Source organism: Triturus cristatus, chromosome 8 (assembly GCF_964204655.1).
Source record: "Triturus cristatus chromosome 8, aTriCri1.1, whole genome shotgun sequence".
Classification (NCBI taxonomy): Eukaryota; Metazoa; Chordata; class Amphibia; order Caudata; family Salamandridae; genus Triturus; species Triturus cristatus.
The window spans coordinates 1,057,923,107-1,057,950,124 of NC_140591.1; the positions used below are offsets into that span (position 1 = coordinate 1,057,923,107).

The 27,018-nt window shown below is 45.4% G+C and overlaps 1 protein-coding gene across 1 annotated transcript in view; it reads left to right on the forward strand.

Annotated features, from left to right (window-relative positions):
- The window catches only part of SLC9A4 (solute carrier family 9 member A4), a 413,232-nt gene that overhangs the window by 80,737 nt on the left and 305,477 nt on the right, over window positions 1–27,018 (forward strand). Inside the window, exon 3 of the mRNA XM_085622597.1 lies at window positions 9,124–9,383. Coding sequence (XP_085478723.1) covers window positions 9,124–9,383 — 260 coding nt within the window. The remainder of the gene's footprint in view (window positions 1–9,123; window positions 9,384–27,018) is intronic.

Below are 27,018 nucleotides of genomic sequence, written 5' to 3' on the forward strand. Positions count from 1 at the left end.
GCCGTATCAGAATGTACAGGGACCAGTAATGAGACTATGATTTGCAAACCTAGAAATAAATGTCACTTGATTACTAATTAAAGTTAACAACCAAGTTAGACCACTCAAGCACAGGTCAGCAGTATTAGCATTTCCACCTGATTTGTCAATAAAACTTCTGAATCCTTATCCATGGACAAATTTCCGTTTCCATCAGTTTTATAGTGCAAATGAAAGTTCTGCACCTTGGTGGTTTCTGAATGTCTGATTTTCCCTGGGTTAAACCTTGTGCCAATTTCACAGTTAAATAGCACACTTTCAGGGGCTGTGCTCCTCAGAATGGGGAATATCATGCCCGATTTGCACACTGTCCTCCATTCTAAGGTACATAAATGGGATTGCAGGGCAAATTGCGCACATGGTAAGTACCAAGTGCTATCTCTACTTATAAGGAGCACAATTCCTGTCTAGGATAAAACGCTCATTATAGGCCATTGAGGCTATTACCACTTTATTTATGCCTTTAAATTATCACACAATAGACTGGAATTTACTGGCTACGTTAATGCAAGCATGATGGGGAGCTTCCTTCACACATACAGTGCCTCCCTGCACATTTATTGAGGTGGCAGGAATTCTTGCTGTTGAAGTGGAAGGCTCCCTGAATAAAAAAGCATAGAGACCAGATCAATTGGGTGCAGCAGCTTTAACACTCCTAGTTCCGATGCTACTCGGGTAGATCTATATAGCATATACTTACCCTGCCAAGCATTCCACAGATGAGTTCCAAAAATGCTAGACTAACAAATTCAGCAAGAACAAGCTGCAGATGCTAGCTGAGAGTATTATTAAGAATGAATAAATGAGTGAATGAGGCATGTTATAGAGCGCATGCCTGCATCACGGAGAGTCCCAGTGCTAAGGAGAAACAGTACCCGACAGGCTATGAATTAGATTTGGCCAAATAACCAGGTTTTTGATTTTTTCAAGAACAATTAATCTGTCTCCACATGCAGAGTTCAGCTGACTGTTCTATGTCCTAGGAGCCCAAAAGCTAAAAAAGTGACTCCCCTCTCTGAGACCATTAGATTTTGGAAATCATGGCTAAGGTAGCATGAGAGAGGCAGAGTGCTCTAGATGGATGGTAAAACTCAATCCTATACTCTAAATAGTGTGGTCCAGAGGAGTGTAAGGCCCTATGACTAAAAAGCAATGCTTAAAGAGAATCCTCTTACCAAATGGCAGCCAATGAAGAGTTTTGAGATGGGGGAATGAGTCTCATTGGGGCAGCATTATGAACCAATTGCAGCCATCTGATAACTTGCTCTAGAAGGCCTAAGTAAAAGGCATTGGCATAGTTCAATCTAGAAGTGAAATGTGCATGTGCCACAATTTTCCATGAGTGAAGGGAGAGGAGATATATATATTTATTTGGAGCCTGCAATAGCACAACAACTTATCCTACTACTGAAGAAACCTGACGGTAAACAAAAGCTGACAGTCCAACCTTGACACCCAAATTCTTAACCACAGAAGTAGACTGGGAAGGGGCTGGTAGAGAAGAGGGCTAACAGTACGCCCGCCATTTTGAATGGGCCTTACTAACCAAATTGATTTCTAATTTCTCAAAAGTACTCTTCAAGTGACAAGCTGTAAAGTGTTGCTGCATAGAGGACTAGTTATGTTCTGAAGCAAAGAGAAACTGAGTGTTATCAGCATAGGAAATCACTTTAAAACCAAAAGATTCAGCCAAAGAAGTCAGAGGGGACATATAAACATTGAACTAGCTAGGGCTTAGGGAGGACCCCTGGGGCCCCCCTCAAAGTAAAGGCTTTGTGGTTGATGTTAAAGGTGCTAACCAAACAGCCTGCCTTCTGATTTCCAAAAAAGACTTAATCCAATTAGGGGCCTGGCAGCCAACACCAATGTCAACCAGACTCTGGACTAGAATAACATGGGACGCAGTACTGAATGCTGCTGAAAGATCAAGTAATATTAAGACAGAATTCTTACCTTGATCCAAGGTAAGTTTGATGTAGTCAGATACTTTGTGAAAGGCTGTTTCAGTACAATGACGGGGGCAGAAGCCTGATTTGCTGCAGTGTAATAGCCCATGATGTTCCCAGAAATTGGACAGCTGAACATTGACCAATAGGGGAATAAGTGATATTGGTCTGAAATGAGACAACTGCCCCAGGTCTGCAAAGAATGTTTTTTTAATAAAGGCATGTTCATTGCCTGCATGCAGCTTTGTGACACAGTAGCTGAGGATGACGAGGAATTAAAACTCACATTTAAAACAGGATTACCTACTTTTGCTACTGGCCCCAGAATCCAAGGAGGACAGGGATCCATGGTAGGGCCGGATTTACAATTCAGAATGGCTGATTCTGCCTCCTAAAGGGAAATAGAAATGAAGTGTGAAAGTGCATTCTGTTCCGAGGTAGCAGTAGCAGATGATATCTTCTCCATGGAGCCTACCGGGTCAATTGAACATTAAACACTTTTTTGCGATTTTAACCTCAGAAAATACAGCAAGGTTGTCCCAGAGAACCTGAGTTGGGTGGATTTCCCTGATACATGATTAGGTGACAAGAAATTAATTGTAGTATTAAGAATTTCTTGTGGACCATTAGGAGCTGTCTATTAATAGATTCTGAATAAGACGCATGCACTGCTTTAATTTTGATACTTATTCATCACCACTTTGTAAATGCCCTTGCTAACCAGGGAGTAATCTTTGCACCACGCTTGTTCGAGATGTTTACACGCTTTTCTTCTGCAACAAAACTTTATGAAAACCACAGAGCAGATTGATCGCATAATGGTCCTGCCGAATCTGCAGTAGAGCCAATAAATCAGAAGCTTGATGGAGCTACAGGGTACAGGTCAGTGGTTCCTGGCAATGAAGGCACTGTATTACACAAGGCCTCTGCCAGCTCAACAGTCTTGAATGAGTTCCACAAACGGACGGTAGAGCAGCGCCAAGGTTGATTGAACCTCAGTGCAGGAAACTTAAAAGGCTGTATTGGCATCTGGTTTCCACCATGCAGCAGGCAATCCTTGACAGACAAAATTCAGTATCAGTGATCATACCTTCTGTGAGGTATCTGTTTAAGAAAATGGGTGACCTTGTTAGGAGAGGTAAGAGCCTAATAAGTGACCATCATCACAATCACTTACCTCATATGGAGGACAAGCACCTGTCCTTAAGCCCCTGAAAGACATTGGCCGAAAGTGAAAGTCGCACTTCTATGTTGTGTAAGTAGGTGGTTGCAAAGGGGAGGAGCAGGGCCAAAAACCAGTGATTGTATCACTGAAAACCATCTAGCATAGCAGATCAGTTATGAAAGCCCCTCATGCATGTTCCTGCAAAACCAGGGGGCAATATTGCTGAAAGCGTAATAGTGTTAGTGCTCTTTTACCACTGATTTTTATTGCCGGCAAATATTTGAAACACTAACAGAAATACTGTGCTAACAACCTTTAGTACATTTGTGCAGTTACCAGAAATGTTTCATTTGTTGTGATTGGGCATGTATTTATGTGCCTGATATGCTATTCTCACATTTATAATGAAATATTAAGGCATAACAAATAGGATAATACTGCAACTAGGGAAGCACCTTACAATTTCAACATTATAGGGTACACAAAGGGAAAATATGTCATGGACCCAGAGGCTGGCTCAGCTTCAAGATCAATTCTTTCTGTTCAGAGGAACATGCCTTCCCAAAAATACAGGACCCAGCAATTAGTAGAGTGATGATACAGTACCAATACTTCATTCCATACTTCCTATCCAGGTAATGCAACACTTGCATACAGGTCGCCTGCTATATAGAGGGAGTGTGGATAAAGTGTAGCTTATAATTCCAAGGATAAGGTGCACTTCCCTGACATTTATTGAGTTTTAAAAGTACATAAACCATAGGTAACTCACAACCTCACCAGCAAGTATCACAGTCTGAAACACAGACACTGAGGCTCCAATTTGCTAACATTTTTCATCAAGAGTGTGCTGTGACGCAAAATGTATTTTGGTATTTACAAAGCCGTGCAATGCTCAATCTTCATGACTTTGCGTAGCTTTGATACTTTACATTGGAGGGGCATAACATGGTTGAAAAGTGCATCAACGCAGGTGTTTGGACACAAACCCAGATTTACTCAATTCTGTAAACATGGGTTTATTTCAGAATGAAAGCAGCGTAAAAAGGAGAAATATCTTTATTTCTCCTTGTTACATCCTCTTTGACGGTATAAGCCTCTAAGAATAGTTTTGAGCAGGAAGGTACCTCCTCCTCCTCCTCTGACTACAGTGCAGGCTCCCTTGTGTCATGGCACATTGGTGCCTGCATTGGTGCGCTGCTGCCACAAGTACACCAGCGGAAGAAGAGAGCAGAAGTGTACCATATCTTAGTAAATATGACACATTTCTGCTCTCTCCCTTTCATACAATACAGTGCAGCAAGTTACATTGCTGCATTGCATTGCGTGAAAGTTTAAGAAATATGCACCCTAATTATACCCAGTCCTATGGCCACATTATTCCATGACTGATGTGCATTTACGTGACATTGGATAAGTCAGACTAGTGGACTTGCCTCAGGCAACTCAGAACACCACTGGTCAGTATCACAATTTAAAAAAACAGATACCAAATTATACCCAGTAATGTAGCCTAATCAAGCACAGTCTGAAGGCCATGAAATGTAAATCTTGTCCAGGTGGTGTGTGGATAGCAGTGATCTTTCTCTTTGTGGACACCAGGGACATCACCATCAACATCTGGAAGGGTATACTTTGCTTACCAGTACTTAAGTCTTGCAGACCTTATCAGTTACATTCTCCATGGCCTGACATCTGATATATTAACACCCATTGTGTAGTCTTTACAATATTTATCTTTTGCATTTGTGCCTCATAGTAGTGATTCTCGTGCTTGGTTGATGTTTGGAGGAGTGGGTAGTCACTGTAATACGGAGACAACATTCATCAGTGCATTGCCAGGGATATATCTATAGGCACACATTCTTGTGTCTTTTTGATGTGTGTGGCCTATACAGGAAATTACCTGCGAATAGACATATCATTTCTTGCATTGTGGCCTATTTGTAGGTATCTCATACATATATGTCACTGTGTGTGACTATGGTAAATTCCCCAAGATCCATGTCATCCATGGATTTTGTGTCCTCCTCATATAGGAAATGTAGATGTGGCACCCTGTAGCATGCGCAAACTTGCAAACAACACATCTGCATCACATATCATGTGCACTTACATTGTGTCCTGGGTATTTCTGTTCTGGAAGGCAGGCTCGCATATCTTGGATGGTACTACTGAGAAAGCCGGATTCTTATTTGTCTTACCATCACCAAGAATCCTCTCGGGTCGCCAGGACCTTTTTATCTGCTAAATAGTGTAGAGGGGAGGAAATCCAAAATTTAACACATAACCAACCGAATCGGATCTGAACTCTAAAGGACCACCGACTCCAAATCTCAAAATTTGAGGATTTATTACAAAGCCAAAAATAATTGCACGTACAAGCCCAACAGCACGAGGTTAAGGAAATAAATGGGCACTACTACAGAGAAGAGTCTACGCAGGAGTCTCATCCGACTCAGAATAAGAAGAATAGTCAGTTCCAAAAGCATTAGACCGACAATAACGGTTCCAATCTCTATATTAGAAGTCATTAACCTAAAGACAAAATCAGTTAGTCTATCCCTACTCTATATCTAAGATGACATCCCTACTTAGCATTTTCCAAAGCAATAGGAAAAAAAGGTGTCAGAAGTGAAGACTTCCTTAGAAGTACACTCACTTTGTCAAGAGCTCGTTCTAAGATGCTCCTTCTAGCTTCCCATCTAAACCTCAACTGCTCAACCCATGGGGCACTGTCCCTAACTCAAAATCCCAAAACCGTAGAACACGCCCTCCGGCACACCTCTCCAAACAGGTCTTCTTCCAGTATTTTTCAACTGAATCCGGTATCCCTTCCTACGATGGTTTGTTTGTCCTTGGATCCCAGGAACCTTCTCTGCCGAAAGTATCATCCCTGCTCCAGTATACTCCCATATTGGCTTCTCATGCCATCCTAACTCCTGAAACAAAGGGTTAGTTCACTAACGAGCTAGGTGTCCTTGCACCTGCAACAGAAACCTGGGAACGAGAAACTTTCCATTCCTCTTAGATTTTCTAACATCTCTGAAACCAAAAGCCTTACCAAGGGAGACCATTTTCGGCCTACAATATTTAGCTAACATAAGAAACAAACAGGCCTTCTCTTAAAGTATATGCGATCAGGCCTTTGCACAATTTAAACACACATTTCTATAATCACTCTATAAGCATTGATTTCATTACACTACATATATGAATAAGCAGAACTACACGTGCAGACTTTAATATGGTGCACGGTTAAACCTAATGCATCACATTATACAGGAACCAATCATTATTCGTTGTCTAAAATGCATTTTCAATTAGGCACTACATTGAGCTTCATAAATGACATGATTACATTTCTATTTGCACTATTATATGCTGCTTTTAGTACTACATTCTAAGTCACACATTAATACAATTCCACTTATTATATGAGTGCGGACTAACAGTGATTATGATGCACCCCTACAAATTTCAAAACAACATGGCGCTCTATCACTACTCTAAAACACATGTATTTAATTATACCAATGGCACTGAGGAATTGTGCTATGTCTTAGAAGTATGCTTTAGGTGTATTTAAGGACTGTCGGTGCATTTGGAAGTAGATATGGATGAATATCTGTAGCAATAGAGCTTCCATCACCAGAGTTAGATTACTTCAAAAGCATGGTTGAGAGATTTTGGGCCACATGTATCAATATTGGAAATAGAAATGATCTAATTGCTATTTTCTGCGAATCGCAATTAGGTAATCACTATTTCTAATGTATGAAACTCCATGAATTTCATCTAGCGTTTCCTAGTGGGTTGCAAGTCGACCTACCTCATGAATATTAATGAGGTAGGTTGTAATTTGCGTTCCAATCGGGGTAAAATGTGAATGTTTAAGTCGCAAAACATTCTTACATACTGCTGCGATTCTGTATTAGGAAGGGCACACTAACACCGAATTGCAAACACTATTTGCGATTTGGTAATAGATTGCCAGATCACAAATAGGGTTTGGTATTTCAGAAAATGCTTCTTCTGGTCGCAAACGGCAAATCGCGTGGTTTGCGGGCAGAAAAAAGTCCCTTACATCTGGACCTCTATGAAGTAATGTGACATAATAAATAATCCAATTGCATAAATAATCCAGTAGAACAGCAGTGCAGGGATCAAAATCAAATTCAGCATTCGTCTTATTGCTCTTTTCTTTTAGTTGCTGGATGTGATGTCTTCTAAAAGAGTCATAACATAGCGGATGAGCTCCATCAGAGCAATATGTTCTGCAGTCAGATCGACATATTGTGAATTTAGTCTCAGTATCCTTATAGTTTCTATGTTGTGTTGACTTTGTTAATGTTCTTGCTGCCCCACATTCGGTAGCCATGTGGGTTATTAGTCCCAGGCCAGGAAGTGTGCAGACGCCTATTCATTAGTGGTAAGACTGTAGGGTGAATGTCGGTTCCTTTCAGAGTGCATTTAATTGAATTATTGCCTTCCTTTGGCTTGTGTTAATTGCTTTCCGTATTTATTCTGACTTTGGACTTCCAATGGTCTCCTTGGGACATATGCTATTTTCTATGTATGAATGTTAAAGGCAGCAGTATGTAGTTTCAGCATTAAATTCCAAATTTTTCCTCAAATGGCTGCGTTAATCTTAATTTGCAAAGCAATTCTAAACTGCGGTATTTGCCACTCTGCATAGTTCAGAGATTTAAGCCATGTTTACCAGAAGGGTGAGAATTTTTGAAATACCACTGTTATTGCCAATGGGGCTGTTGGGGCTGTATAGTCTGATCATTTTTGGAAAACTGTGCAAATGTATTAGAGTGTGGTACACCCAACATGTCCCACTCCAGTGCACTTCGTTCAAGTATTCTCGTCTACAAACACAGTGTAGAAGATTAAGCCATAAAATCAAAGGAAACACCCCTTGAAATCTTCCATATTAGTAGATTTAGAGGTGTATTTCTCTTCCACTTTGCTTGGTCAAGCAAAATGTCTTTATGCAGGCAGTCCTCCTGAGTATGGCAGAATTATGTGTTGACACATTTAACTTTTTGTTTTCTTCTCCATAATTAAAAAAGTTTTTCCCGTGGAAAAATACTCTTGCCGTCGGTCTCATGAAATTGGAGGTGGGCCTAACTATGTCTGCACTGGAAACTCAGGGCCTGATTACGACTTTGGCAATGCTGTGCCAGCTTTGCGGTTGCACAGCACTGCCAAAGCCGTACATGGTCCAACTCGTGTCTGGTGGGCTTTTCTGTTGCTGTTCCCAGGTGGTGCCCTGAAAACGGGCACTGTAATGGGAATGCAAAAGAAGGTCCAGAACGGCACGGACTGTGAAGTCCATGCCATGCTGGAATTTGTGGTGCATTCAAACGGGGGGGCACATGCTGTGTTCTCTGAATGCATCCCCATGGCAGCAGAGGCATGGGGGCCATGAAAAGGCTGGCGGTGGGGAAACTCATGATTATGTTTGGCAGACCTGACTGTCCCGCCTTGCATATTAGATAGTCCTGTCTGCTGCCCCAGAGCCAAGGAACGGTGGTTCCCTTGTGCAGCCGGCGCAGCGGTGGCGGTCGAAATGGCCACTCCGGGATAGGGCGGCCGAAGGACCACAACCGCTACGCCACCTCGAATCCAACAGTGGAAGACTGCCAGACTTGTAATCGGTCCCACAGTTATTTCACCTCTCTTTACAAGTAAATTTGCCAACAACTCCTCCATGTTGGAATCCCTATGCAATTATAACCATTTCAATCTTCTTTTTTTGTCACCCCTGCAATCCCAAAACCATTAGTATCTGAAAAAGTGTTAGAAGTATTTGTTGTTTCAGTGTAAGTGGCAATGCCATGCAGCTTGCTTTATTATTGGCAGGTGACAAGTACCATTTTTAGCTACCAGAATTGAAATGATGATGTGATGGCTTGTGTTTTAGAAAAACCACACTTCTAACAAGAGTATTTTTCCCTTCAGGTTTTATATAACGTCTTCATCTCTTTAAACCACATGCACACCTTTGAACCGATTAAACCTGTTGACATCTTTGCTGGGATGGCTCGTTTCATGTTGGTCGGGATCGGTGGCGTGTTCTTCGGAATTGTTTTTGGATTCTGCTCTGCATTCGTCACTCGATATACCCGAAACATTACTTCAATTGAACCTCTGCTTGTCTTCATGTTCAGCTATCTGTCTTACCTTTCTGCTGAGATGCTCTACCTCTCCGGCATCCTTTCGTGAGTATTAAACTAATGAAGCTTCTGAACACTGCAGGGGAAAATGGCTGCCTTAATTGGTGCATCCTGTTATTTATTAATGTGATTTGAAATTAATGGCCCCAATTGAACAAGACTGTTACTACACGCAGCATGGTTAACTGCGATATTTGCAGTGACTGCTGATACCGCAACATATCACAATTATGAGCTTTGAGATATTTATCAGATGCTCAAAACTTGCCTATATTTATCAGAGGAAAAATTATTGGTATTTACCAATATAAACAGATTTTGGTGTGATAGGCACTATAATCCCCATGCTATTCCCCCAGAACAAATAATTGGGTGGCACTTATTACACCTGATAAATTCTGACCGAATGGAGTTGGATTTTATGAGGTATGGTAATTGTCACAGCAATTACTGGGCCAATCGTAATGAGGACCATTGACTCTGCGCACATAAGTTGCATTCACAAAATGGGAATTCACACGTGTTAAGCAACATGGAGACATATGATATCACATTATTTTGGAGTAATATCACCTGCGAACATTTCTGATCAAAAGAGAAGGGGTGTGGGCATTTCAGAGCAGAGAAGCCTTGGAACATAAGTGACGGGTAAGAGCAGTGGGGCGGGGCAGGGACGGGGTGGGTTGGTGGGGGGTCGACAGGCGACCGGGCAGGTAGATTTAAATTAAAAATGAAGAAAACCATGTACCTCTGTAAGTGGTTTTAATAATTGTTTTATTTAATTTTACCTATCCCGCCATCTGTTGACTCGCCCCCCCCACTGCCCCGTTCCACCCCTGTTCCGCCACCCCACCGCTCTTACCTGTGCTGGCCATGCCTGTCATCCGCAAAATTGCATGTTTGAGAGTATTTATCATTTTGACTTAATCCAATCAAGGGCAGGACAAAATATGTATTTAAGGTGAGAATTGTATGGAAAAAACACAAAATGGGGGAGGGTGAGTGGGGGTGTAGGCAATGGTGTTTTTTGTGCACAATAAAAAGTTTTGAAGTGCAATTAGACTATTGTATTACTTGTACCTATGCATAAATACGAATCGAAATAAGTAACATGGAATTCTGAAAGAGCTCCACATCATCTGTGAATCTGCTATGATAGTTGTGAATTCCATAGCAGTTAGAAATCTACTCCAAAACTATGAGAAAACCTATAGAACTAAGGGCCACATGTACCACCATTTCATTTTGTGACGCACAAATTGCGATTTTCATTTTTAGCGAGTCACAATTAGCAAGTCGCAAAATCAAATGTACTGATGTGTTTCAGACACATTTAGCGATTCCCAATGGGGTTGCAAATGACCTACCTCATTAATATTCATGAGGTAGGTCGCAATTTACTACCCATTGCCAATGGCCTGTTATCACATGGATGGTGACTTGCTGGGGACAGCAGACTACCATGCCTGTGATTGCTTTGCAAATAAAACTATTTTGTTTTTTAAATGCAGCACATTTTCCTTAGAGGAAAACGAGATGCATTTAAAGAAAAAAATGAAGAGTTTCTGTCTCAGTCTTTAAGAGTAGGCAATGCTCCATGGGACCACTGCCTGCTCTGAAAAAATGTTGACCCCCACATTCAAATAGGGGAAGAGGTCCCCCAGGGACCTCCATCCCATTTGTGAATGGTTTATCACCTCCTTCACGGAGACGGTAAAGTATGAATGTTATGCAACTGCATTCCGGTCACAAAACATTGATACATGCCCCTGCAACTCGCTATGAAAAAGCAATTTTCTCTTTCCGAAAATATAATTTCAAAATGTGAGATGAGCTTTCTATTTATAAACTGAGCAGACTTTTCAAATGAAACTTCTATTACGTTCTTCAGCACAAAAACATGTTAGATGATAACACTTTTTTAAAACAGCTTAGTGGCGATAATTACCAGAGAGGCACTGTATCCTTAGATAAAAACAATATTTGCTACACAACTTTAAAATTGGCTTAATAACTAGGGTGGAAAACAATGTAATGGCAAGAGACCATTACCTCATGCCTCTCAATAGGACTATTACACTGCATGCACCCGAATCATATTCCCCATGAGCATCTTCCTAGCATTAATATGCAAGCTCATTTTGTCTGTGGTGGCTGGTGACAATTGAAAGTGGTGAGGTGTAAACGTTGGGCATGACTTTTATATAGTGAGCAATGTGAACAAGTTCAATAGACAAACCTGGGGTCCAGGGTGAGTCCCTCTCCTAAGAAAGAAATAAAAAAAGATTGACAAATGGTGCATTTTAAAGGAAATTAATGTAGCGATAAAGCAAGGCTTATTAAGCAGTGGGAACATATAGTCTTCAAATATGAAACATATTAAAATATGCCCCATATTTTTCTGCGTTAATATGTTCAACAGTTACTGTAATGTGTAAATTGTACAGCATGACAACTTTAGCCCTTTAAAATGTATGCTTGCCCAGTGTCTTGCACTGCATGCAGCATTTTCTTTTGAAAAATATGCTTTAACCAGACTTCGAGAAGCACCCATAGAGGCTGGCTGTAATCAGTCATATAGAAATATGTGCAGGCAGGTCTTTAAGTGAGATGCAAAAAGTGGGGGGCTCTCTATAAAGGAACATGTCAAATACATTTCTGTGATTCCCATAGTGTGCCACCTGACCGGTAATTTGGTTTCTCTCTGAGGTGTAAGTTTATCCAGATAAATGAGACAACAACTGACACACATCTAAAACCTATCCATATGATTGGCTGTGTCACTGGGTGTTAGCTATTTAAGATAAATGAGTAAAAACTAGGATTTCTTATAAATAATTAACATTGTTAACATTCGTTTGGCCTCAGCCTTAGCGCCTGCACGCTCAGTCAAAGCTCCTCATAAACACCTGACGTGGCTCAAGCCTCAAAGTATGCACAGAAAAAAATACTGACAAACAACAACATTATAAAATAGCTAACTCTTGGGGAATTCAAGATTACGTAAAGCATGTGAAATAAGAAAGGCACTAAATAGTACAAAAGAGGTGATGGATACAATGCTTGAATTAATCTCAGCCACTGGTAGTTACTCAGTTCCACATCCCAGTCAGCAGTGGTCCATGCAGGTAAGAGTGATGGGCGGTGGCGCCAGGTGGGGGTGGATTTCGACAGACGACAACAATAGAAAATGAATTCTTTATTTCATTTTCCCTCGTGGTCGTCTGTCGAATCCCCCCAACCAGGAACCACCTCTCACACCTCCACGGGCCGCTGCTAATCTCAGTCCATCATTATTTTTCACACCATGCCACTTCAGTTTGGACTTTGCTATAGGCTAATCAGGCTTGCCCATGTTCCAATAGGAACAGTCCAGTCTGAACTGCCAGGAAAGAAACTCCTGACCTATTTCTCGCATCGAACAGCCACTTTTTATCCCTTCTCCTTGTTAGGATTTCTACCTTTGAGCTTAGTCGTATTTATGAAGCCTCAAAATCCTCAAGCGGGTAAAGTCTAAAGTTGCATCCAATGAATTTGCTTTGAAATTGGACACATTTGCTGCAATGTCCCATGAGGTCCCACCGACACTCTGGAGGGATTGGAAGTCCAAAAATGTTCTACGTTCCAACGTTTCAGAGCTACTAGAGCAGACCCTCTTGGTCACTTCTTATGTGCTCAGGACCTCAGGGACAGCATTTTTGGGCTATGACTTACTCCAGAAAAGGCCATCCACAGGGTCTAGTCCTGTTTCTATTGCTAATGATCAGAGGGACATTTCAGGAAAAGCTTTTGGTGCTCCCGAGGCCACACAGGAGATTGGGCAATTTAGCCTTGGAATTCAAGCCATAGTCCTGGGTATACAGGTAGGAGCAGGCCCAGCCCTTCAGATCTCAAAACAGGTCTTAAACAGAAGGTACAGTCCTCTTCTGTTCTTCAGGTGGTCCAGACAGTGTTCTGATGACCGGTTCCAGCTTTGTATGATTGATTAGCTAGTGGGTGTGGGTGGCTCATGGAAACTGCTTAACCAATGAGAAAACATTTCCCAGGGGCACCTCTTTTCACTTTAGCAAAACATTTGGTTTGCCTTATTGCAAACCTTCCTACAGTGCACTATTCTGTGGCAAATCCAACATGGCTGAATCTCTGTGCCCTTCAAAGGCACTTGTGGGCCAGTCAGGGGTGAACTTAGAGAAATGAGCAATACACACCAAACTGGTTTTGGGACCAGCTCCACCTCCCTCACAATGAGCTAGTGCCAAGCTGGCTATAGAGTGGCTGTGGAACAAAAGGCTTCTCTTCTGCAGGTCTCCATTTCCACTTAACTAATGAGTGGACAAGCCTCACTCTGGTCCCTTTCAAGTTAAGGAAGTTCCTGGACACTCCACAGATGACATATCTCTCACATACCGCACATCAAGTCGTGCTGTGAAAGGTATGAGTCATCGTTCCTGCTCTGGGAGAGGTTTTAACACCTCATTTAGGGGTAAGCTCGGTAGGACAACCTGTCTGCAGTCTAATACTAATTAACCTACTGGAAGCTAAGTCAGGTAAAGTCTAACTTTTTAAAAGTCAGTTTTTAAAAATATCTATTCAAAATCTAATGTTACCATTGAATAGGACTATTATTAACCATTACAAATAGTGTTTGCTTTATTCCAGCAGGGTATCTCAAATCAGAGATAGCAGGGAATTCAAATGTTTCTCCTAATACAACTACAGTCCTTTATAGTGAAAGTTGCTTTGGGTGGTTATTCACTGTAGGTATGTGCCAATGTGAGAAACCAGGGCTTTTTGCAGCCCCCCCACTTTTTACCCCCATTTTGAATACTACATACTGGTTTTATGAATCTGATTGTGCCCTGGGGTCTGCTAACCAGACCCAAAACCTGTGCTCTGATTAACAGTACATGGTAAATAGGTATCATTACAATTGGTACTGAAAACCTACCTGTAAGTCCCTTATATATGGTAGGGCATGTAGGTTTAGAGGCCCAGTAAATTTATTGCACTTAATTGTTCACTACTTTGGTGCCTGCTGTCATTTTAAAAGCCAGTCCTGCATTGTAGGCTGCTTTAAAAATAAAGTTATATGCAAATTTGACTTTGTAATTAAAGGTACTTTCAAAGTCTCAAACCACCTTATGTTTACACATATGCTACCCTAAAGTCTCCCCTTGGTGCCCCAGGGATAGGGTGTCTTGTAACAATAAGCAGGGACATTATAACATATGGTTTATATTCCCTGGTGAGGGAAAAGCTGTCAATTTCTTTTTTTCCCCACTGTAGCACAATAGCCCCGTAGGCTAACATGGAAATACTTAATTAGTATAACTAGTAAATGAAAGGAGCTAAAAATACTTCAAGGTATCGAAATGATAGAATAAACTCAACAACTTGCCACTGTTAGATTTATTATAACTATCACAGAAAAGAAGTTATAGAACCTGTTTTTCTGATAAGCAATGTCCAGCCTTCCATCAGCACTTCTCTGATTGGCCAGACTCTGCCAGGTTGAGCTAAGCTGTCTTAATGAGGTGTGAAGTGGACTCTCTAGAGACAAAGGACATCCGGTGGGAGGAGAACTGTAGCTGCAAAGCAAAAGGCAGGATGTGGGTGGGTCAAAGAGAGAATGACAGTTTAGGACATCACAGGCTCACCCTCACATGTTGAACCCCCCAGCCAGACAGTAGTCCCTGTAATTAGATTAGCAAAGGGGCTGGAAGGTGGGCTTTAGAGAAACATAGCCAAATCTGTGGGATGGCTTAGCCAGATCGTAACTTCCAGGAGAGAGTTTCACCGTTTTGGATATTGGAAGAATAGTTCTTTCTGGGTGAAGAATATGCTACATTTTGCAGGAAGTGGTCATACCTGAGGGAGGCACCCTGCATACCATTGGTCCATGGTGCCCTACTGCTTGTCAGCAAGGAACTGTAAATGAATATGGAAGCATTGCCCAGCAACTCAGATCCTGCCTGAATCTACAAGGAGAAGAAGGACTGCCCCGCTGGAACACTGGTCTGCACCCCAAAAGACTGCACTCTGTAAGACTGCACCTGCTGCAGACTGTAGAACTACAGACCTGAGGACTTTGTCTTGCTTCAAGAACTGAAGGAGTGGACTCCCTGAAATAAGGAGGTTAAAAGAGCTCCACCTGCATCAACTCCACCATGAAGAACCCAACTGGAAGGAGTTGGCCAGTTGCATTCTGGGAGACGGAGTCCCAACATCCTAAGGGCCATCTCAGAGCTTCTGGATCCTTGGATTTGTGTTTTAGACACTGTAAAACCCACAAGAGGAACTCCAGGAAGAAGTTCCAGAAGTTTGGAGAACTTTGGAGAAAATTTTGTAAAAAACGGAAATTAAGCCGCGATGTCAAACCGCTACCTTGCCTGGATTTCAGGTTTGGCCCACTGAAAGCTCCGGAGCTGAAGATTTCCAGAATTTCACTGAGGCCTCGCACTGAGCTAAGCCACAATCATCACCTCAAAACACGGCCTGATGAGGAGCCTCATCTGACGTCGAGAGAAAAAGCTCCAGAAAAACGACTAAGTGTGAAGGTAAAAAGTTGACCAGGGCCTCCCGCTTAGTATATCTGACCAAGGGTCCATCGCAGTTGGCTTTAAACCTTGACTTTGGGGCATATTATCAAGCACGGCGTTAAAATTATCGCCGCTTTTGCGGCAGAAAACTTCTGCTAAAGCAGCGATAATGGGCTTGATAATATGCCACAGAGAATTCCCATAGATGCCCATGCTAACACCAGAACATGGACTTCTATGGGAATTCTCTGCGGCATATTATCAAGCCCATTATCGCCGCTTTAGCAGCAGTTTTCTGCCGCTAAAGCGGCGATAATTTTAGCGCCGTTACTTGATAATATGACCCCTTGTCTCTGTCAAGTGCAACCAGATGTCCCAAGTTGGCGCTTTTGTTTTTTAGGGACTAGAAAGTGCTTATTCTTCATAAATTCATGTCTCCTGTTCCCTGTATAGAATTTTTGTTGTTTATGGTATCATTTAAAGGAAACGTTTTTATTCCTATTTTTATAAATGTTATTGAGTGTTGTTTCTTACTTATTGAAAGTATTGGTGTTTTCAAAATGCTTTACACACCTGTCTCCTAAGTTACGCTTGTCTGCCTATTGCCAGGTACCAAGATTTGAGCAAGCTAATCATTTATTGAGACCAGTGGCATAGCAAGGGGCAGTGTGGGGAAGTCCCCCCCGGGTGGCACAAGTTTTGGGGGTGTCAGTCTACCCTCCACTCTTACCAGCCGTCTCGGGCAGCACTCCTGCGGCAATTGGGGGACTGGCCAGTGCCCCCCCTGCTCTTCAATGCAGCGGCCGCAAATGTCAGGGACCGCCACGGGCAGCCAAAGGTCTAGCTACGCCACTGATTGAGACCTTGACTGGACCTTATATTGTGATTGTGGCCTTGTTAGTAGTTGTAGGTCCCAACTTACACCTACTAATAAACCAACATTTGGGGGCCGATTCCGATCCTGTAAAACCCGGGTACGAATGGTCGTACGAAGCATATTCTCCGTACGACTTGTACCCAGGAAATCCACCTTCCAAAGCCGCAAGTACGATTCGTACAGAAATACAATTTCCGTACGAATAGTAAAAAACTACGCGCGGCGAAAAAGTACCCAAAGCGTGGGTATGGCCCGTACCACCATTGTAGTGGGGATGTAGGTGTGCGCGCCATACCAACGCCCTCAAAGCGTGGGTACGGCCCGTACCACCATCGTAGTGGTGATGTAGGGGTATGCGTGGTACGGGCTGTACACATGCTCTGAGGGCGTGGGTACAGCATGTACACCTATATCACCACTACAATGGTGGTACGGGCCGTACCCACGCCCTCAAAGCATGGGTACGGCCAGTACCACCATTGTAGTGGTGATGTAGGGCTACGCGTGGTACGGGCCGTACCCAACCTATAAATGCGGGGGTACAGACCGCGTCACTCGTACCCCTAGGGCACCAGTACATATGTGATACAAGGCGTACACACGCCACGACTGTTGGCTCAGGGCCTGGTGCAGCATATAACCAGTATATTGGGGCGTGTACATGGCCAGGACAGCAGTGTACAGCACCAAGGGTGCGGGTGGGTGGGTGGGTGGGTGTCTGCTTAGGAGTCCCAGCCGTGGACAGAGACATGGGGGTGGGTGCCTATCACTCCCAGCAGTGGACAGAGACATGGGGGTGGGTGCCTATCACTCCCAGCAGTGGACAGAGACATGTGAGGGGTGGGTGCCGAGGACTCCCAGCAGTGGACGTGGACAGAGATATGTGAGGGGTGGGTGCCTATCACTCCCAGCAGTGGACAGAGACATGTGAGGGGTGGTTGCAGAGGACTCCCAGGAGTGGACAGAGACATGGGGTGGGTGCTCATCACTCCCAGCAGTGGACAGAGACATGGGGGTGTGTACAGCATGATGAGATGATCACACTTCCATGGGTGTATGTACACATCCCTAATGTTCTACTATGTTGATAGTGCCATAACAACACATCACTGACAGCAGTATCCCACTCCCATGAGAATGGATGTCTTACCCCCACTGCATGACACACCACATGTGGGTGTCATGACAAATGACACATGCATACCCACCCCTGGCGGATGCAGCACAATGCACACACAGAGATCATGCCACAAGACTGTATATTCATGTCAATGCCTACTAAATTGAGAGAGCCAAAGGGAACACACACTGTCACGCACATCCCAGGACTGATAGGAATGTCCTGTGCTGGGACAGCCACAAAGATGTTGCTTCTCATGGAAGGAATAGGGGAGAGTTGCCACAGATACAATGCCCACAAATGTCAGGCAGGTGCCCAAATACCCTGCAGAACAAGTACCAATTGTGTGCTAGGCTGGGATTACACACATGCATAGTGCGGAAAATGCATAATTTAGCCATTAGGGCATTACAACATACTCAAAACACAAGTACAGTGACTAGCAAGGATGGCACAGACGATGCAGCCGGAGACATTGCTGAGCAGGCATGCCCATAGTTGAAGGGATCTGTCACCAACAAAGGAAATGTAGACAGAGGTCAGCACCGCAATTGTGCAACTCCTTGCAGGGGAGATGTCATGTGCCACAGAGGAAGGAACACTCCTTGGGACAATGTCTTCAAACACAAATAGCACACACCACCAATGATTCTTCGCAGAGACCTTGTGATGGCACACAGATCCCATGGTCCACCACATGAGCATCAGACTACAACAATACCCTGAAACATAACACATTACCACAACCCCAACTCCTGGAGCATCAGCACCCACATCAATACCTGAAATGCAATAGTGTTCAAAGTGAAAACATGAAAACCAAAATCACAAAAGGACACTATTTACAAAGGCACATGGCCAGTCCAGATCAGAAGTCCTTGGGGGAGACACATGGCCACGCGTCTCCCCTAGCTTGCCTGCACATTAGAACCTTCAGGTTCGTCGACTGGGGGGGGGCCATAATGTGGGGAAGGACCAGGCACCGCAGGGACAGGAGGCGTAAGGGTAGGTGTGGTGGGTGCAGGGACGGACGCCTCCACCACAGGGGGTGGGGCAGCGCCAAAGGTAGAGGTCAGCTCGGCACTGCACACTGCTGCCAGCTCGTCCAGCGTATCCCCTGCATCCAAATATAACATAGGCTCAAAGGAGGGGGGGGTCAGAGGGATGGGGTGCAGCGCCACTGGGGGAGGGGGTGGACAGGGGGGGGGACTCAACTCCCCTACCTGTGGAGTGCCGTGCCCATTTGCGGGCTGGTGAGCCAGAGGGGCTGAGGCCCTGCACAGCCAAGTAGGCCTCCTTGTCAGAGTGTGTGATAGGGGAGCCGAGAGGAGTGCCATTGGAGGGACTGGGTAGTGCGGCATGCGGACTCGGACTGTGGCTGCGTGTATGCCTGTGTGCCCCAGACCCAGAGGGTGTGCCTTCATCCCCCAGAGTGTGCGTGCCAGGAGGTGTGCGCTTGCCCTTACATGTTGGTGTGCTGCCTGTGTCTGGTGGGGTGCGTGCTTGGGAATGCCTGGGTGTGCTTTGGACAGGCATGGGAGTGGGAAGTGTGGATGGTGCAGGGGAAGGGGGGGACACAGCGCTGCAGGAGACTCACTGCTGCTGTCAGTGAAGAGTCCATGGACCTCAGCAACATCCGTTGGTCAGACATCGCTGCTGACATGCCCTCCATGTACGACACCATCTGTGTCAGCAGTCTGGTGTGGCCATGGAGGACATTCAGCATCGATGTCTGGCCAACCTGCAACTGTCGCTGAATGTCCACAGACTCTGCAGTGAGGGCAGCAGGGGGGACAGGGGCAAGGGGTGTGGTGCCTGGCACGAAGGAGGCATGGTGTTGCCTTGCACGGACAGGAGCAACTGGGAGGGCGGTGATGGGAATGGAGAGGGTGGTGACAGATGTAGTGCTGCTGCCAGGTGTTGTAGCAGCCTCCGCCCCCTCGAGGAGTTCAGCCTCGGACCTGTCAGCTTCGGAGTAAGTGTTGCCACTAGACAGGTCCTCCACCTGACTCCCCTCGCCCTCTGTGCCACTTGCTCCCGCAGACTCGCCACCAGTGGTGTCAGCGGTGCTGGATCCCTCCTCCTGGTCCATTCAGGTGTCTCCCTCAGTGTCCTCCAATGATACTGTGGGCAAGGTGAAGATACAGAAAATTATCAGTCACCTGTATACATCTGACACATGAGTCCAAACAAAAAATGTCACAATGCATATCAGGAAATGTATCATGAGTAACAGCTAGAATACTCCACACATATGTAACCCTGCAGTCCCCAGTTGGTTGACACACCATGCCACTTGGAAACAATGGAGAAGATGACACAACAGCAAATAACTTGATATCAAATTATACTGAGAAGATAGTGTCTGGGAACAGTTGAGCACAGCAAGATTATGAAGGCATGCCACCTCTTTTTCACTGTGAACGAAACAGTATTGGCGCACCCAAGGCCAAATAACAGGCCTCAATGCTGAAGGTGTCCCCATACTCAGAGGCCGGTGAGTACTTTTGAAACACAAACCAAAAACATTGCGATCCCTTGGGACTCACAACACTTTACACAATATACATGTTTAGAATGTGTGAATGTGCCACTTTGTGAACAGAACACACATGCGCCTGTATAACAGAATCCACACAAGGAGGTGCACACTAAACTACATTTACACTGTCATTGTATGAGCTGGCAGCCGAATTCAAATAAGCCACTGTAAAGAATAAATGGGGTATCAGTAAGTACATATACATGGCACCATGGTGGTCTGGATGACTTGACACTCGTAAGTTGGTATCAGCAACAACCAAGGACTTACCCAAATGCCAAAATACTGTGGGAACATGGATATGTATAATCAGAAAACAAGTGGTAATCGAACTGTGCCTTTCTTTGAAATGTGCCAGCGTGTCCCCGGTAATTGTAAAGCTACTTAATTTTGCACTTCCTTGGGAGACATCTGTCATGCAGGCACATTATTGTCCTTCACAACAAAACATAAAAGTCAATCTTCAGAAAAATTGAGACATGTTGACAGGTGTAGTGAGTGCCAAGGTACAATACTCCTTGAGTGACAACTTGAATCATGCCACCTGTCACATGGCCATCCGTACCATGATGACACAGTTGGCAACACATCTGACCCACTGCCTGTCATGTGGAGTGGCACAAATGTCCAAACACAGGACAATGCATTAGCTAATGAGCCTGCAATTGTGTCGGGATAAGGAGCACCTGCACTGAGGAGAGACCCTCATGGGAACCAAGAATGTCCACACAGATGTCAGCACACACAGACCAATATACGTAGCATCTCGACCACACACTGGTGGCAAAAATGTATGAGCATGAACCATGTATTCAAACATTTGCCACATGCTGCAAAGCCCAAACATTAAACCCTGCACAACATGACAGGGTCACTGCATGTTGAGTGTCTGTCCAGACAATCATCACACACAGGTCAGACCTGGCAAGGAGACATAAGGTTTGGACATGTAGGCCTTGCCCGCACAAACCCACCATACCTGACACAATGTGATTGAGACAGATCAAGAAGTGACACCTCTCAATCTGGGTTTACTAAAATGTGCATCAAGAATTCCTAAATGTACTCCACATCACCCTGTGAGGCTGCCAACACATATTTGTGACAAACAACCATCAACAGATAGTTGTACATAGACACACAGGCACTGCCCAGTGTGAGGATGCACAAGCCAAATGGGGTCAGCCTGTACAATGGGCACATATAGCACACTTTAGATAAATACAAATGAGGCCAGGGAACAATGCCACAGAGGCCAACCTATGCTGGACACACAGAGAATGGGCACAGTGTTGGATGACACACATGATTCCGAGACAAGGGTGTCTTAGGGGACTCTAGTGGGCACACTGCTCCATGGTCCTGGAATGATCTGACTGTAACATGAGCTACCGTCCCAGCACTATGCATATCTCCCACTCATGCACATCATGTCTGAGGCCACAACCTCGGTCATGCATGCTGCAAGTCTGTACATTTGAAAAATCACACTCCTATGTTGAGACTCTGCATCAGTGCCAACTAATATGGACCCCAAATGACTGAACAGGACAGGGCACAGGCAAGGTAACAACACATGTCTCAGACCCCGCCCCCCCCTTGATGCAGAAAGCAATGTGCACTTGGATTAACTGGCAGCCTAGATGACCATGTGCAATAGTGATTACACACAGACCAGGGAACACATGTCAAGGAGGGGAAGGGAGGAAGAACAGCACCGGTTGACTTTGGGGAACAGGATATGCACTGCACATATTAACCCTCGCAGTGTATCCAGGCGACTGAGCACTTCAATAAGCTGGTGACACACAACAAACACACATGTACCTACCCCCTTGCTGCTGCTGCAACTCCTGTAACCGCCTATCCATGTCAGGGAAGACCACCGCCAGGACACGCTTCATCTGGTGGGTCAGGAGTCGGCACCCACCATGCTTGCGTGGAGGTGAGTCCTTCAGCTGCCACCGGGCGATCCTCCGGGTCCAGCACCGGATGTCCTGCCAGCGTTTCCTCACCTGGGCTAGGCACCGACTGCGACCCTCCACCGATCTCACGGCCCTGACGGCCCGCTTCCATATCTTCCCCTTCTCGTAGGCAGTTACCTGTGAGGATGACAAAGTGAGACAACATCACTACACCTGCTCCATGTCACAGAGACAAACATTTGAACATCTTTGATATGTTGAACAGGGCATAGTATGCTGGCAACAAATAGCACCTCTGTCATAGGGACATTAGCCTCTGTGGAAGCCCCAATGCACTACATGGCATTGAAAGTACACAGGTGGCATGAGGGGTGCAACACACTCCCTGATCATGGCACACACTGTGCATCACATGCAACACCAGGCTGATGGACAGCACCTCCAAGCAGTTACATGCCCCAGGACACTGACGCAACCTCAGCAGAGTACACAGACACACACAGGCACAGATCAATCACCTGCCATTGGCAACAGCGGATACAAACATCACTCTGCACATGTGCCACTTGACTGTGGGGTGTCACAGGTGTGGTGCTAGCTCAGCAGGTCAGACACTCCGCACGGTTTACATCTCACATCAGATGGGTGGAGCTGTTGCCATCTCCATGCAGCTGTGGTGCAACACTCCACATAGACACTCACCCACATGACAAGGAACATTCACACACATCAATGTCCAGGGGGCGTACACATCATTTGGACACTCTCACCACACTCACCACAGCTCCACTCAACTCACACACATCTGTGGGTACAGTCACCTGTCACACGGGGGGGGCACTGAATCACCTCAGGACTATAGAACAAAAATGGCCCAAAGGATTGGGCAGGCTGATTGTGCCATGCACTATGCAGTGTATGTCACAGTAAGCACAATGCAAGTGAGGAGTGCACACATGAACTACATCATGCTCTGCATGAGAGACATAAGCCTTTCCTCCCCCTGGGACCCACTCCAAACAACATTGCATGTCTGTCACACCTGGACAAAATGCCAGAAGTGACAGTCACAAAAAAGGTGCTCAGTCAAAGCTAGTGGAGTCAGCACTCACCTGCTCCCTTGGTCTCCCATACAGGCTGGGGTACTGTGGGAGGATAACATCCAGCAATGCCTCATTCTCCTCCTGGGTGAATGGCTGGGCCCTCTCCACAGACCTTGACATGGTGCCAGAGGAAGCACAAGCAGCAGAAGTGGTGTCGACTGAAAGGTTGTGCAGGCAAGTGCCCTCTCATGGGTCCTGGCTGACTTATATCTGCATTGCTGTGCTGTTTCATTTACAGGAGTACAGAGTGATTGGTCAGACTCATTTGCATCCTACGTTTCCTCCAATCCCTTTAAACATACACCAGTGAGTGCCTTTGCATGGTTCCAAATGTGTGCATCATGTGGAGTCAACAACCACTTTGCAACATTGTATTTAGTTGCCAACTGACTTTTCCAGCCCACTTGATAGAAACATTAGAACTGGAAACTCGGTATCCATGACAACCAGCATGCATTTAGGCCCTAATACTTGTCCCTCATGTGTCCCTATGAAATTTAGCAATCCACACACAGGTACGGTGCGTTTCACAAGTACCCCTAAGGCACCAGTTGCACAGTGCGTTTGACACGTACGTGTACAGCCAGTGTGTACACGTACCTGTACTACGATCGTACACGTACGTGTACGCTCGTAGTACAGGTACGTGTACACACTGGTCGTACATGTACGTGTACGCTCGTAGTACAGGTATGTGTACACACTGGTCGTAGTAGTACAGGTACATGTACACACTGGTCGTACATGTACGTGTACAAGTACGTGTATACACTGGTCGTACACGTACGTGTACACACTGGTCGTACACGTACGTGTACGCTCGTAGTACACGTACGTGTACACACAGGTAGTACACGTACGTGTACGCTCATAGTACACGTACGTGTACACACTGGTAGTAGACGTATGTGTGTAGGGTCCGTACACACACCCGTACTCCCACGGCAACACCAATATAATGATACGGACCGTTCACACGCCCTCAGAGCATGTGTACGGGGCATTTCACAGCTTACACTGGTAATAGGAGGCGCACACTAAAGGAATGGAGGTGTCAGACTCGTGCACGGCTGTACATCAAGTCCTTGTCATTGCAGTCCTTCATGTGCAGGGCCTAGGTGTGTCAGGCAGTGATATGGCACATGTCTCCTCATGTCTTACCACAATAGATGTGTGATGACCTGTGTACACATGTCATGTGTGATGGGGCAGTATGTGGCACACTTCCCCTTCCCACTCTGCACATGTGTGCATGTAGTACAAACATGTCAAGCACTGCATCACTGTTATGGCACAGTCACCAACACCTGCAACTGTCCCCTGATGCCAGGGACAGGGACACTAACACCTGACATCTAAGTACCCGCGTGCCCCGATGTGACTATGTCCTGTGTGTGTCATGTGTTCCCATGAGCTTGCTGTTGGTGTTCCGTCAACTGCATCTGCTGTTGCTGCATCCAACATGTGTCTGTGTGTAGATGGGCATGGCACACATAAACGCACACCTTGCCACACGTTACGTGTGTCTGGATGCTTCGAAGATGGTTTTTTGACATAAGGACCTATCTGCGCCGTATCCATGTCTGTGGGTTCGTGTTTTCACATGTACCCCTTCATGGCAATGTGTGTGATCTGTTCATTTTCAATGACATGTGACCTGTGCGTCTAGCTTGTCGCCAGCTGTCTGTATGAGATGACATCCTTCAAATTCAGATATGTGGATGTATGTCACTCCTGTGATGTCTCTGGCTGTTCACTTACACTGGGCCACAGCTAGTTTTGGGGCATGTCATGTAGTACTTGGCAATCAACGGGTGTAGCTGGCTTTTCGTAGGAGTATCACCTGGCTGCCATACGTGTCCTGGATGTATTGCACAGACCAGACTCTGTATTTAGCAGATGTGTAGTAACCGTTGAGCATGTGCTCAGTTCATTGACATTGATGTTATGTACTCACTCTTCGTTATTCCTTCCAATATTCTACAGGGCACCGCCTCTCCCCCGACCAATGCCAGACTTGGGTGCCATGAGGGAACGTGACTGCATAAGACGTTACCGCTTCTCGCAACAGTTGATTGAGGACTTGACCGCAAAGCTGGAACCACACCTCCAACCGCGACACACGTATCCTACTGCGCTGACCCCCAAGATGAAGGTGATGGCAGCCCTACATTTTTTTGCCACCGGTACGTTTCAATTCACCATAGCTGATATGGGTGGCATGTCACAGACCATGTTCAGCTGTGTCCTGCATGATGTTTTAGAAGCCATGTTGGAGCACCTGGATGACTTCATCCATTTTCCTGCTGCTGAGGAGTTGACAGGTGTCAAGGGTGATTTCTATGCCCTGGGAGGGATGCCCCATGTGATTGGGTCCATTGATGGGACATGTGGCTTTTGTACCACCACAGGCACAGGAGGTCGCCTATCGCAACCGTAAACATTACCACTCTATAAATGCCCTTGTGGTGTGTCTTGCTAACATGCTGATTTCCCATGTCTGTGCACGTTTTCCAGGTTCAGCACATGATGCCTACATCATGAGGTGTAGCAGGGTGCCAGAAATCATGCTGCGGCTGCACAACGAACGAGCATGTCTTGTTGGTGGGTATACTCTGTTTGTCCTTTGTTTAGCGCTATCTTTGTATCTTACGGCATCTCCTGACCCACTTCTTTACATGATGTTTCCATGTAGGGGACTCTGGCTATCCCAACATTCCATGGCTGATGACACCTCTCCGCAACCCCAGAACATCTGCAGATCACCGACAACAACGCACATGGGCAGACCAGGCGAGTGATCGAGAGGACGTTTGGCCTCCTGAAGAGCCGATTCCGGTGCCTTCACAAGACAGGCGGGTCCCTCCCATATGCACCGGTGAAGGTCTGCAATATCTTCCTCGTGTGCTGCATGCTGCACAACATGGCAGTGGAGAAGGCTGTGCCACTCATCCTGGATCCGGATGAGCAGGAACACCACCCGTGGAGGATAAAGGGCATGGTCACGAGGCAAGTGAGGAGGAGGAGGAGGAGGAGGAGGACATCCGGAGTCAGCTCATACGCAACTTCTTCTCATAATGGTGAGTCCATGGGTCTGTATGTGCACTCTTGGAGCCTTGTGTGGCATGTGCTGCAATGTGTGTGTCCAGCTGACTGTATGCTAAGTGACTTGAAGGGGTGTTCAGATGTGTCACTTGAGGGATGATGGCCTTCCACACATATTAGCTTAGACACTCATTTGGAAAATAGCATGTTGTCACACTTATTCCTGTACAGTAAATGACCATGCATGCGAATGTCAATCTTTTCCCTGACTTCTTGTGTGTCTGTCATCCCCAGGTAGTTGTGCATACTGTCTGCTCGTGGCATCCTTGGCCTCCCGCTATTCCTCACGAGTATTGCAACGTGTGCTGAATCAGCGTCCCATGCACGGACATGGTGAAAAGTCTTTTTGGTTAAGGATTGCTGCAAGGCATTTTGGTGTTGGTAGGTGTTTGGAATGTGTGGGCACTGCTCCTGTGCATGTTGTGTTACTATACATACATGTCGACTCACCATGGGGCACATGACATGT